This window comes from Salvelinus alpinus, chromosome 6 (assembly GCF_045679555.1).
Source record: "Salvelinus alpinus chromosome 6, SLU_Salpinus.1, whole genome shotgun sequence".
Lineage (NCBI taxonomy): Eukaryota > Metazoa > Chordata > Actinopteri > Salmoniformes > Salmonidae > Salvelinus > Salvelinus alpinus.
In genome coordinates, this window is record NC_092091.1 from 66,206,791 (window position 1) to 66,221,093 (window position 14,303).

Below are 14,303 nucleotides of genomic sequence, written 5' to 3' on the forward strand. Positions count from 1 at the left end.
AGGGAGATGAGTTGCATAATGAGCTGTGTAGTTGAAGATACACCCATACTCGTATGTATGAGATTCTGTCATGGTTCTCCAGAATGCTTTTTCTCTCCGTCTCGTGCAAAAACAAGATTCTCACGTCAGCTTTTAGCCAAATGAAGATGCTTTTCTAATGCAATCCTCTTGGCGTGACAGTGTCACAGAGGGCCTCGATACCCTACAGTAGTTATGGCTGATTGAGACATCTCTCCCTCCTTGATAACAATGCTCAGCTCATCCCCTGCCTATTTACACATGCTCTTGTAAACATACAGAAGGGAACAGATGAATAGAAATGTATGTTATCTGTATGCCGATGGTGTGTCGATTCAGACTCAGACATGCTGTTTGAGTTGTCATAGTTATCTTTATTAACGCTTGTTCAATTCTCCTTCCCTGTTTCCTTCCCTGTTTCCTTCCTTCCTCCCTTCAGACTTTCGACAAGTGTTTCCTGGGTTCGTCAGAGACGGCGGACGCCAACCGTGTTTTCTGTGGTCAGATGGGGGCGGTGTATCTGTTTGGCGAGGCCCTCAGTGCAGCCCAGATCCTGGCCATCTACCAGCTGGGCCCTGGTTACAAGGTAGGTAGAGGCAAAGCCCAGTCATCATGCAGTATTCAGTAGTCCCACTGTTCCTAAACGCCCTGACATTTGGATACCCCATAGATCAAACAAGGAAGGTCTGCACTCATCAATTTGATGTGAAACATTAATGATTGTGGATCTTCCTCCTTTCTCCTATCATGAATTATTTCAAGATACACTACAGACTATCACTAGTAGTGTGTAAGGTTTAAACCCAACAGAAAAATATAAATGAAAGTCACACTCAAGTCTCCTTCCTGTTAATTGATTTGACGTCTCTGCCGTGTCTCTCAGGGCACGTTCAAGTACAAGGCTGAGAGTGACCTCCTGTTTGCTGAGCACCACAAGACCCTACTGTACGACGGCAAGCTGTCCTCCTGCATCTCCTTCTCCTACAACCCCCGCGCCACCGACGCTCAGCTGTGCCTGGAGTCCTCCCCCAAGGACAACGCCTCCATCTTCGTCCACTCGCCACACGCACTCATGCTGCAGGTACGGACACACACACACACACACACACACACACACACACACACACACACACACACACACACACACACACACACACAGACATAAACGCGCGCAAACTCACACTCACACACACTCACAGATAGAAATGTGGTTTTGGCAGTGCTACTGCACCAACATGTAAACCATCTACGCTAGACATCTAGTCAATGTTGAAAGAAGTTATCCATCCACCCTGACTAATGGCACTTCTGCAGGTTATTCTTATCCCCTACTCAGGTTCCTCAGCCACTTGTTACACACACACACACGTTTTGTTCTTCTATCTTCTTGGGATCTACAATTAATTTCCATTCTAAATCCTATTTTCCCTGACCCCTAACCTGTAACCCAAACACACACACACACACACACCTACACACACACACACCTACACACACACACACCTACACACACACACACCTACACACACAACTACACACACACACAACTACACACACACACACACACACACCTACACACACCTTCATACACCTACACACACCTTCATACACCTACACACACCTTCATACACCTACACACACACCTTCATACACATATACACACACCTTCATACACACACCTTCATACACACACACACACACACTTTCATACACACACTTTCATACACACACACACACTTTCATACACATACACACACTTTCATACACATACACACACTTTCATACACACACCTCTACACACACACACACCTACACACACCTACACACCTACACACACCTACACACCTACCTACACACACACCTACACACCTACACACACACCTACACACCTTCATACACATACACACACCTTCATACACATACACACACCTTCATACACATATACACACACCTTCATACACACACACACACACCTTCATACACACACCTTCATACACACACTTTCATACACATACACACACCTTCCTAAACATACACACACCTACACACACCTATGCACACACCTACACATACACACACCTTCATACACACACCTTCATACAGGTAATGAAGCACCTCCATCAGGCTCTATCTACTTCAAATTAAAGGAAAAGTTCACCCATTTTGAATGTTATATTGTTTTTGTGCATCTCTGAGTGATATTCTATCGATTCCCTGTGTCATTTCATTGCCATTCAAGCAGGCAGAAATCCGTCTCGTATGACGTAGCACCGTGATAAAGTCTCTCACTACACTGGAAGTTAATAGGAATACGACTTTTAGATCGCGAAAATGTCTATTGTACATGTCAGATTTCAATACTGGCCGAAGTCATAATTCGGGAGGATGTCTTCTCTCCAATGAGCCATTGATCATATTTCTGTGATATTCCTACCTCTAGAAATATGTAATTTAATGGAGAGTCTAGCACATTTTCCCCATTTTGCCTGCCTCTTTAGTCCAGAGTGCATTGCATGGTGCCGTTGTCATAGAGATTAGAGAAAGGAGATAGGAATTCAACGACAGTCTGCTGGTTTGGAATGTATCCAACTCCTTGTCCCAGAATCGCCCAGAATGCACCGCGCGGCCCATTGATGTAGCATGGGCAACGTTTCCCATCTCCTCAAAAGTATATCTGCCCGTACAAATTTCAGACTCCACTCTGTGAGGCAGTATATACTGTGTTCTATCATATTCTACTGTATCTTAGTCTATGCCGGTCTGACATTGCTCATCCAAATATTTATATATTCTTAATTCCATTCCTTTACTTTAGATTTGTGTGTGTTGTTTTTGAAATTGTTAGATATTACTTGTTAGACATTACTGCACTGTTGGAGCTAGAAACACAAGCATTTCGCTACACCTGCAATAACATCTGCTAAACACGTGTATGTGACAAATAGAATTTGATTTGACATCTGCATGTTGAACATAGTTAGGTTGTAGTCCTAACATTGATAGTGCAGTTTGTTTAGGGGATTTTACAGCTAACTAGCTACTTCACATGCTGATTTTGCGTTTGGTATTATTGTGTGTAGCTACGTTTGCTAGCTAGCTATCCAGCCAGCCCATAGAGAGCATTGCATTGTGGATTTTGTAATAGACTTGAGCTACAACAGACTTCCACAACGATTTTCCATGTTGCTACCAACCTTATTATAATGCTAAAATGAAACATTTGTTCACAAAAAATATTGTTCTCACATAGTCGTGTTATTTAACACTGTAAATGAAGGGAATGAGTGTTTTTGGGTGGATTGTTCCTTTAAGATAGAGGTGAGAATGAACCACACTGCACCTGGCTGGCTAGCAGGCTGGGAACAGAACACCACCCTGTTCTATTACAGAATTAGATCTGCCTACCAGTCGTTTCTATATTGAACCACGGTGGTGCTTCCCGAGTTTTCTTTAAGCACTTTATTATATTGTACAATACTTTATTTGACCTTGTAGTTACTGAGGATGATGAGTTAATTTATTTATGAGGTAAAGTAAATTGTCACGTTCTGGTGGCTACGTGTTACCATGTCAGTTCTAGGTAGCAACAACTAGATGACAAGTACTGTAATGAAAGTGCTTCAGAAATGTATTTCTCTCCAACTCTCATTCAAAGCCATGTTTTTGACTTTCTTTATCGCAGAAGGACGTCTGCACGCCTGATTAAATGCACATTAGGAAGACCTTGGCAGCACTCACACACACACACACACACACAGCTGTCCTTTTTATTGAATTACTTTGAATTCTCCTATTGTCTCTCTCACTGTAATTGAGTTTTGTCTCTGAGCCTCACAGCGCGTTTAGTCTACGCATGAGCTCCTTTGTCTTTCTGAGGCAGCCCGACCTGTACGTTTGTACACGCACGCACGCACGCACGCACGCACACAGACCCCATCGCCTATAGACTAATCATTTCCTATATTCTTCCTCTTCCCTCTATTTAGGTCAACTTGTTTAGTATTTGTTAGCACATTGTCTGTCTTCCATACATGGACATGTGTCTGTAGGTTAGTGTCCTCTACGTATGTGTTCACAATGACTAATGGCTTGTGTAGTCGGTAGACAGAACCGTAAACGCATGAGGAAAAGGGCCTGCTCATAATAGCACATTTAGCTACTGTGGGATCTGACAGTAAGAAATGTCGAACATTTTCTATCCACAGAACTCATTTAGCAAAACCCTCATCAGGGTAAACGGACTAGACACCTGAGCCATGTTGCCTCAGAGACTAACTCATCGTCGCGGTAACGCGCCTGCCACTCAGCCCGTCACCGTTAGCGACAGGTGTAATAGTGCTGTAAAGGAGACAGATGTTCTGAGGCGTTATACTGTTTCAACACCACACCAGATGTACAAGGGAGAAATGTGACACCGCCTCCAATCCGCGCTGTTTTCCACCTGAGACGAAAGCAGAAACAGACTGCCAAGACCCAGCCTTTGTCTACAGTCCATAGGGTTCTGATAGGGTTCTGATTCTACTGTACTAGCTTTAAAAGCACCAGCTGTCAGAGCAGCTCACAGATTACTGCACCTGTACATAGCCCATCTATAATTTAGCCCAAACAACTACCTCTCCCCCTACTGTATTTATTTAGCTCCTTTGCACCCCATTATTTCTATCTCTACTTTGCACATTCTTCCACTGCAAATCTACCAGTCCAGTGTTTTACTTGCTATATTGTATTTACTTCGCCACCATGGCCTTTTTTTGCCTTTACCTCCCTTATCTCACCTCATTTGCTCACATTGTATATAGACTTATTTTTCTACTGTATTATTGACTGTATGTTTGTTTTACTCCATGTGCAACTCTGTGTTGTTGTACGAGTCGAACTGCTTTGCTTTATCTTGGCCAGGTCGCAATTGTAAATGAAAACTTGTCCTCAACTTGCCTACCTGGTTAAATAAATAAAAATGATACCCCTGATCCTTGTGTATGTATTCCTCCCTTCTTCAGGATGTGAAGGCTGTGGTGACCCACTCGGTCCAGAGTGCCATCCACTCCATCGGGGGAGTGCAGGTCCTCTTCCCCCTGTTTGCACAGCTGGATCACCTCCAGCACACCAGCGATGAACTGGACACCTCTGTCTGGTAGGGGACTACTGTCTTTTGATTCATCGATTGATTGACTTTATTCAATTCTTTTAAAATACTGTACACATCCGTGCGTAGCCATGTGGGAGGAAGTGCATTGTGTTGGTGGGGCTGTGTTTGAACTCGCCCTGCAGTCTAGAGTATTTTGCTTTCACTAAGTAGAAGTTGTTTTGCTAATTCAACGGATTCAACCATGCATGACGGCAGTGCAAATGGCATTCATAATGTTGTCTTGTCCTACTCACTAACCCTGGATACCAGTTGTGAATATTAGTGCCCCTAGTCCTTGAGTAATGTTCTCAGTCATGGCTTTGTGGCTTTTGTCTGCCCTCAAGGGGAAGGTGTTGCATAGATGGTGTTCTCACAGCAGAATGGTAGAATGGTGACACCCTCATTATATTAGACAATTGCTATAGGATATACCCTGTAAGGGGCAAGTCTTACTCAGCAGCTAACCACTCTCTCGCTCTCTCTCCCCCCCAGTTGCACTTTGCTGTCCTTTGTGATGGAGCTGCTGAAGAACTCTGTGGCTATGCAAGAGCAGGTCCTGGCCTGCAAGGGCTTTCTGGTCATCGGTTACACCCTGGAGAAGGTGAGAGACGTGATACACACAACACCCCCCTCGCCAGAGACACATTCACACTCCGCAGTCTTCCTCTCGTCTGTCCTAATTGCTGTTCTGTGCTGAAATTGGAAGGTGGATAATATGATTTCCCAGCACTCTGTCCATTACATCAGAGAGGAGCAGATATTGAGCTGTCTGTCCTTCAGCCTCAGTGCTGTGCCCTCCAAGTCCATACTGCCTTTGTCTGTTCTGAGACCAGTGCTAAACGCCCCTACATCTGGTAGCTTGTTGATTGTGTCCGCGTGTGTGTGGTTAGGTATATAGGTTACTCTAAAAGTCTATTTACATCTAAGGCCCTAATTGCTTTTCCCCCCTTAGCTGCATTTAGAGGTTACAGCTGACGTGGGCTTGTTAGACACAGAGTTAACCTGATTCACCTTTCTCTCTGTGGGTGTCCTCTGCTCCCTCCCACTCCTCCCTCCTCTGTAGTCTTCCAAGGTGCATGTGACTCGGCCCGTGCTGGACATCGTGCTGGCCTTCGCCCGTTACCTCAGCAACCTGCAGAACGGCGTCCTGCTGCTCAAGCAGCTGTGTGACCACATCCTGTTCAACCCTGCCATCTGGATCCATGCCCCTGCCAAGGTAAGAGAGGAGAGGTACTGGCACAGGAACACACACATGTGCAGGCAGGTAGATGCATGCACGGTGACACACACATGCACGGTGACACACAGTCAAGGACACAGTTGTGCAAGCAGGTAAGCACATGAAGGCACACACTCATGCACGGACACATGTGACGTGTAGACAGGCACACACACCCACCCACCTCTGTCCATCCCACCATCATCCTTTCATACTCTAGTCCTTGTATCTCTCCTCCCGTACATGAGAGCGACAGCCCAGCGTTCAGTAGGTTAGGCTATTGGATTTTATTTCTGCCTCACCTCATGCTGGGGTTTTCACGTCAAATCAAATGTTGTTTGTCACATGCGCTGAATGTAGACCTTACAGTGAAATGCTTACTTACAAGCCCTTAACCAACAATGCAGTTTTAAGAAAGATAAGTGTTAAGTAAAAAATATGTAAGTAAAAAATATATAAGTAAAATATATAATAATAATAATATATGAAGTAACAAATAATTAAAGAGCTGTAGTAAAATAACAGTAGCGAGGCTGTATACAGGGGGTACCGGTACAGAGTCAATGTGCGGGGGCACCGGTTAGTCGAGTGCGTGTGTTCTTACGTACGTGTGTGTGTGTGTGTGTGTGTGTGTGTGTGTGTGTGCGCGTGCGTGTGTGTGTATTCACCCCCCAGGTGCAGTTGGTGTTGTACACTTACCTGTCGACCGAGTTCATCAGCACGGTGACCATCTACAACGCCATCCGCAGGGTGGGCACGGTACTGCAGGTCATGCACACGCTCAAGTACTACTACTGGGTCGTCAACCCCCAGGACCGCAGCGGAGTCACGCCCAAGGGCCTCGGTAGGAGAGCACCCACATGCCTCCCTACACACACACACACACACACACACACACCGCACTCTGTCATATTTCCACTAACACACACTTTTCTACACACACTGATACAGACCGATACCTCTCCTCCCCCAGACCAGTGTTGCCATGGAATTGAGCAGCACGCTACTTTTGCTGTGTGCAACTGGGTCCATCATCCAGTCCTTTGTGTCCCCTGCAGAATGTGCTTTCCTGTCCTTCTTGTACCCCTATGTTGTCTGCTAAACCTAGAATAAACATTTTGTATTGTCTACCTACAGCTGTGCACTCTGTATCGCGTCCTAAATAACATCCTTTTGAAAACAGACCTTCTCTAATGACTTTGTCCCTGCGTGTGTGTGTCTGTGTGTGTAGACGGTCTGAGACCAAATCAGAAGGAGATCCACTCTCTCAGAGCTTTTCTGCTGCTGTTTGTGAAACAACTCATAATGAAGGTGAGTGTGTATGTAATGAGAATCTCGTATGATATTAAAAATAATATATATATTTCGCCTTTTACACCTCACGTTAATCTACAATAACTATGACCGGTGAAGAGTTAGAGTTATGTTCTGTACTCTCTATTTTCAGGATTACGGAGTGAAGGAAGACGAGCTTCAGAGTATTCTCAACTACCTGCTCACCATGCATGAGGTTAGAACTAAAAGATAATAAAAAATGTCTTGTCCTATACAGTGCACTACTTTTATACAATACATACTTTATTGTAAAAAAACAACAACATTTGTGTGAAGAGTATGCCGCTCAGCGGTATCCACTCTCCTGTAATTCCTGTTCATCTTTACTCGATGCCCCTTTACAGTTTTGAGGTATATAACTGCCCACTAGGTGGCACTCTAAGCCAACAGCTCCGGCCTCCCAGACCCTCTCGCCTCTCTACTATAGATACAGAGCAATCACACTGGGCCGTTGAAACGACCAGGCTCTTTTTAACCGTTGCCAAGTTTCACCAAGCCCTCCCTCGCAGAAGCCTCTGTGTTTACACTGCAGTGATGCATAGAGAAATAATGGTGCTGTAAAACAAGCAGGAATAATCCCTACAGGAACAAGGGGATTAACCGCTCTCCTTCAGGAGTTCTACAGTCTTCTATGGATTGTTCATTCATCAGATAATTCCGTTGTTTCCGTGTATTATTCATTCCATCAACATTTGTTATCAATGACTAATGATCTGTTTCCGTAGCGACCATTACTAATCAAGATGGAAACTGGTTTGATCTTTGATGTTGTGTGTCACCAATTAATCAATAATTAGTGCGAAAATAAACAGTATTCATTATTGCACTTACATGGTCAATGCCTGTGTTTGTGGGTACTCTGCATCCATGTGGGTGTCTGTACAGTAGGGTGTGTTTTGTTGTCTGCTTCATGATGATACATGGTGTAACAGCACACCCACTAGCCACACTATTCATCTCTCGTTGGGTTACATGACGCCACAGTGAAAGGCGATGCTAATTGCGAGCCCATTAGTGCGCGCACACACACAATTTGTCATATTGCTAATAATGGTAACAACAAGGCCTCCTCCATGATCTGATTCATTCAATTCAGTACAACTTTATTTATTTTCCCAGGACGACAATCTAATGGATGTGCTTCAGCTGCTGGTGGCTCTGATGTCGGAGCATCACGGCTCCATGGTGCAGGCCTTTGATCAGCGCAACGGAGTACGGTGAGCTTCAGGAATAGAATGACCCACCACCCATCATAGAACTTCAATGGGAATTACGTTCTAGTCATTTGACTTCTATGACGGTACTGTAACTATAACGTCATCTCCCGTGGCAACGGGTGGCGCATACTCCACCACAGGCCCTGCGGCCTCTGAGAACAAGATCGCTGTGATGTTAGCCTACTTTGTGTGTGCCTTCGAAATGGTACCGCGTTACATATGTAGTGCCAGAGACGGTACCCTATTTCCTGTATAATAGTGCACTACTTTTAACCAGAGGCTATAAAGGGACTAGGGTGCCATTTCAGACGCGCCCTTGTGGTTCTGTTTGTGTTTCATGAAGCCAAAATGAAGCCAGATGACACGGAGGCCAATAAAGATGGTTTACTGGCTTCATTTGATCCTTTATCTGCAGGACTATTGACATTCAGCCACGACGGCACACAAGATTTATGTAGCTTATTTAGTCACCCTGTTTGCATTCTCTGTCACAGGGGGTTAAATGTAGTGTGTCAACCATGCATGTCTGGGCTGGTGTCTGATATAGGCCCACTTTAAAGGCTTCTGAAAATCTTTGTCTGACACACATTTTGGGTGCCTTCTCATTTTACTAGCCACTCATAAAGGCTCCAACCACTTATTTTACGACCAAAGTAGATGTCCTATACAACTGTATAGTAGGTTCACAAAGCAGATATAATCTGTCATGAAGTGATTCTGTAAATGTTTGGTTCTGATACACTCTTTTAGGTGTACATTTTTTTATAATTTGAGATACTGTTAAATTTGCTTAAATATGTTAAATTTGGTATTCATGTATTTTTCTTTGTTTCTGTACAGGGCCATTTACAAGCTGCTGGCTTCCAACAGTGAAGGAATCAGAGTTCAGGCACTCAAAGTCTTGGGCTACTTCCTCAAACACTTGCCCGCTAAGTAAGAACTCTAATATGTTACTGTCACTTACCTTGTATTCTTGTCTGTAGGGATATTATTAAGAATTGTCCCTACGTTTGGTCACATAAAAGCACTCAATTCTGCCTTGGACATTAAAAGCATATTTGTTCCAGATTATAGAAGGACTCAGTTAGGCTCAGTCATTGATGTAATTATTCCAATTCTATAGTAATTTACCTTTAGGCAGCCAAAAGGGTTTTCAATTCAAAATGGCCTCCTCAGTTGTATATTTCTAAGAGCCAAATCCCATCATGGAGCTGAGTATCTACAGAGAAAAGGGTCTCGTTCAGGTGGAGGTCGATATCTAATCCTCGTTCAGCCTGCGTACTGTAGTAAAATGAATAGCTGGCGTTAAAGCCCTTTCTATTTCTCTCTCTCTGGAGAGTAAATTGCCTCTAGTTGTGTAGAAGTGTTTTAGATAACAAATTAGCCACTCGTAAGCCTCGTTTGGTTCAGCGACCAATTAAGATGTCAGAGTCGCAAGAAAACAGTCCATGATGAAATATAGTGCAGGTCTCATTGAGGCTCTATTTCCAATTCTACTGATTCCTTTTTGATCAGTGGTAGTACATATTCTCTAGCCTCAACCCTAGCCTCATCCCCCCCGTCATCCTCATCCCCACCGTCATCCTCATCCCCAGTGCCCCCCCCCCCCCCCCCCCCAAAATAGAAAAAACATTTCACTCTTTTTGTTGTTGTTACAGGAACACAGTCCAGCTTTCAACTTTCTCTTGAAAGTTGGAATAGTAGAATGCACAAGGTGCAATTTCTAAATTGGGTCGTGCATCATCAGTTTTCCTCGTCATGTCAGTCATCACATACCTTAGAGAGCTATTTACAATTTGCCAGAAATGTCCAGATCAACTAGCCCATGTCAGCTAACATTTTTTAGCTAGGTTTTTTAGCCCATAGATTTTGTTGTAATGTTTGAGTCACAAAAATATCACATGAATACACATTGGACATGCTTTAAAACTGCAACATGCACTGCATGAAAAATACACTTTAAATTTGCAAAATTTTCTCTCCGCCAACAAGAGGTGACTGAACAGTTTGTCATAAACAGTGCTTGTGCCCTTAGAAATAGACGTGGGCATGTGTGTTGAGGATGTTCCCTAATGCTGGAAGGGGGCCTGAGAGGAAAAGTCTTAGACAGTCAGACTCTTTACTGTCTGACTATACTAGCTTTATCATCCCAGAATATGTACAGATGAATGATACTCAGAGATGAAAGCTCTGAAGGATACTTGTCTTTGAAGGGTCCTGACAGGCCTCTGCAGGGGTGCATTTTTCATATCTTTCAACTGTGTTCAAATGTGTCCTGAAGCACTGGTAAGCTTACACAAGCGGTGGTTCACAAACATTCATAGTCCGTGACTCACCCTATGGCTTCGGGAATTTCCCTTGTCTGTCCTCAACCAGTCCTTGACCGGCAACCCAAAATGGAATATGTATTGCCCAACATTTTGGAAACATTGCTTGCTATACCATACAATGGTGCCAAGTAATGCTTTTGTGAATTTATAGTTAACTGTCTAGTTAAAATCTTTGCATGTAATTAAGTGCAACACGATACACTGATACACCGTGTGGATACAGTGATCAATGCGCTGGTACCAAATGTCAATGGATTCTCACTGACCGTATGACCCTTGACCTTTGTTCCAGGAGGAAGTCAGAGGTCATGCTGGGTCACGGGCTCTTCTCCCTGCTCAACGAGCGACTGATGCTCCACTCCAACCAGTTCAGCATGACAACCTACAACGTGCTCTTCGAGGTCAGTTAGTCCCTCTCTCGTCTCTTCCTTGCCGTGTATGTGTAGGAGAGTCTATAAGAAAATGGAGTAGTTGATATACGAAGCTATTTTCTCTTTGCCTCCCCTATAAATCCTAATACTAACTGCCCTCCATTTTGTATTTGCATTGGCTGATGATTTCCGTCAGTGTATTAGTTCAGTTATACATGCACTGATTACACATGCATTCATTCTGAGAACACATTATTTAGATTAGAAGTGTGTTTTCTGAATTATTTAATGCTTTTATAGTTTGTTTGATGAAGTTGTATAGAACGTGTAGTTAAACTCTAGTTTTCCTGTGGCTAGCGTCAGCTCTAGCTATTCTCCTTCTGTCTGGACCTAAATAGCATATCCCTTCTGAAAACATTGCAGTCCATTTTGAAGCATGATGTTCTATTATTACCCATTGGTAATGCCTTAACTTAAATGATGGTCATTTGTGTTAATGGATCTATGTTATAATGGCATAATTGCACACTATAATGGACATTAATGCACACTATGTTAAACTCCACAGGAATCATGGACTTGTTGTATCTGACCCTGTAAATGATGTATTTTGACACACAGAAATATTTGGGATTGTCAGGAGACACTGGGGGAATTTCATGTATTCCTCCTCTGCTGTTACTGTGAGATATTGCCATCTATTCGATTCGGCACTGATTCTTGTTACATATTTCTTCTGTAAAGACTTGGTGAACACATACAAACATATGTGGATTTCTCTATGGCACAATGTACCTCTTCCCTGGTGCTGTTAGTATGAGCTATAGATGCAGAAAAGTATTTATGTAAATCTTATTTCTCCCTTTCTGTGCAGATCGTGGTTGAACTGAAATTGTGTGACTGGAATTGCAATGTGGAACTCATGTACTTCTTGGTGCTGTTACTATGAGCTATAGATTCACATAAAAGTATTTATGGCTCTCCTCTTTCTCCCTCTCCTTTTCTCCCCGCGTCTCTTCTTTCTCTCTCTCCTTCTCTGTAGATCCTGACCGAGCAGATCTGCACTCAAGTGATCCATAAACAGCATCCGGACCCCGACTCCAATGTGAAGATTGTCAACCCGCGTGAGTCACCCCCCGGCACCCTACCGCTAAATAAATCACCTTTACCTACCGCTGCATGCTTGACCAGACCTAGAGAGCCTCCTCTCCCTTACGGCCGGTGCCAGTGTTATATACTGGACAACAAATGTGGAGCATAAATTGAGGCTATAAAACTATACTACTCAAACGGTATGTGATCATATACGATTAGACTAATGGTGGTCGTGTTGGGCTATAAGATTCAGCTGGTACATTTTAATTCAATAATTTTTTTGAAAAAATAATTAAAAAGAGTAGCTATTGAGAGAAAGAAAACTACTTGATGAAATGATATTGTGACAGTATATTTAAAAAAATTATGTTTCACAGCAAATTTAAAGTTGTGAAATATCAGTTTTATTCAGTTGACGTTCACACAACAGCTGAAGTGGAACTGAATAAAATGAGTGCATCGTTAAAGACCTCATGAAATCAACACCAGGCCCTGCGGCATTATACATAATGTTAATAAGAAGACTTTTCCTAGTTTTGAAACTCAATTGTCATTTTTCAAAAGTAAGGTATTAAGGCCATCTGGGACATGATGCAACAAGCTTACATGGCAACTTAATATTTCATCAAGTTGATATACTATTGCATTATGTGGAATTTTTAATAAGAGTTTAGAGGAACAGGAATTTATAGTTAAAAATGTATCTCACAGACCATTTTACGTTTTTTCTTGGCAATTAGAAACATTAAAAAATTATGTTTGAATTATGACCCTGTCTTCTCCAAAGGGGTTCTCATTTGATGTTTATCTTTTTAATATTCTGATAATGTACACATACAGTAATTTAAAGTAATACTCCCAGAGATGTAGCTATTTCCCTTTTACTACCGGTGGCATATTTTTAATACATGCCTCATTAAGAGAGAAAATGTTCATGCTTAGTTTCTGTATGATGCAACGTAACAAGCTCATAGCAACCTCATTGCTTTGATCAATGTACTTGTCTCATCTTGTCCTAGTCTAGTATTTTCAGACCATTACTTACCTCTAATTCCACACGCCAGCTCAAAACCTTTTCATATGTGGGAGAATCAACTTCCCCAGCTGTGGCGGAGAGGGGGAAAAAAACTGAGTCAGGCTGAAATCACAACCGAGGTTTACTTTAACCCTGGTCTAATCGTACAATTAAGCTCCATTTGTGTGTGTGCGTGTGTGTTACACATCTCATAGTCACACATTGATTAGCATAGGTCCTTTATTGTGGTAAAGGCATTCAGTCGTGTGCTGCGTAAAATACATAGAGACAGTCCTATGTGCTTTTTGCATGTGAACTGAACACACTTTATGGGAGTTCTGAGCCATGGGAGCACCATGGAGTCTGTTTCTCCTTTACTGTAGCTGCCTGCGTTCTCTTCTTGATGTTATCTGCTCTGAAGCCTCAAAATGGGCCTGATTGCAGTCTTTAGTAACGTCAGAGCGAATCAAACAAACTAAGGAAGTACCGTTTCCCTTAAATTTACTCCATGGAAAGAACCCAAGACCAAATGGGGGGGGAAAAGACCCCATACTCACATCCCTCCATTCCCCAGT

General features: G+C 43.0%; 1 protein-coding gene across 3 annotated transcripts in view; it reads left to right on the top strand.

Moving 5' to 3' along the window:
* LOC139579136 (lipopolysaccharide-responsive and beige-like anchor protein) overlaps nucleotides 1-14,303 on the top strand; it is a 310,713-nt gene that overhangs the window by 61,089 nt on the left and 235,321 nt on the right. For all 3 annotated transcript variants that reach the window (XM_071407446.1, XM_071407447.1, XM_071407448.1), the window contains exons 9-20: nucleotides 458-604; nucleotides 902-1,099; nucleotides 5,019-5,152; nucleotides 5,639-5,747; nucleotides 6,210-6,362; nucleotides 7,041-7,209; nucleotides 7,597-7,676; nucleotides 7,813-7,875; nucleotides 8,820-8,917; nucleotides 9,758-9,850; nucleotides 11,540-11,648; nucleotides 12,661-12,742. In XM_071407446.1, coding sequence (XP_071263547.1) covers nucleotides 458-604; nucleotides 902-1,099; nucleotides 5,019-5,152; nucleotides 5,639-5,747; nucleotides 6,210-6,362; nucleotides 7,041-7,209; nucleotides 7,597-7,676; nucleotides 7,813-7,875; nucleotides 8,820-8,917; nucleotides 9,758-9,850; nucleotides 11,540-11,648; nucleotides 12,661-12,742 — 1,435 coding nt within the window. The remainder of the gene's footprint in view (nucleotides 1-457; nucleotides 605-901; nucleotides 1,100-5,018; nucleotides 5,153-5,638; nucleotides 5,748-6,209; nucleotides 6,363-7,040; nucleotides 7,210-7,596; nucleotides 7,677-7,812; nucleotides 7,876-8,819; nucleotides 8,918-9,757; nucleotides 9,851-11,539; nucleotides 11,649-12,660; nucleotides 12,743-14,303) is intronic.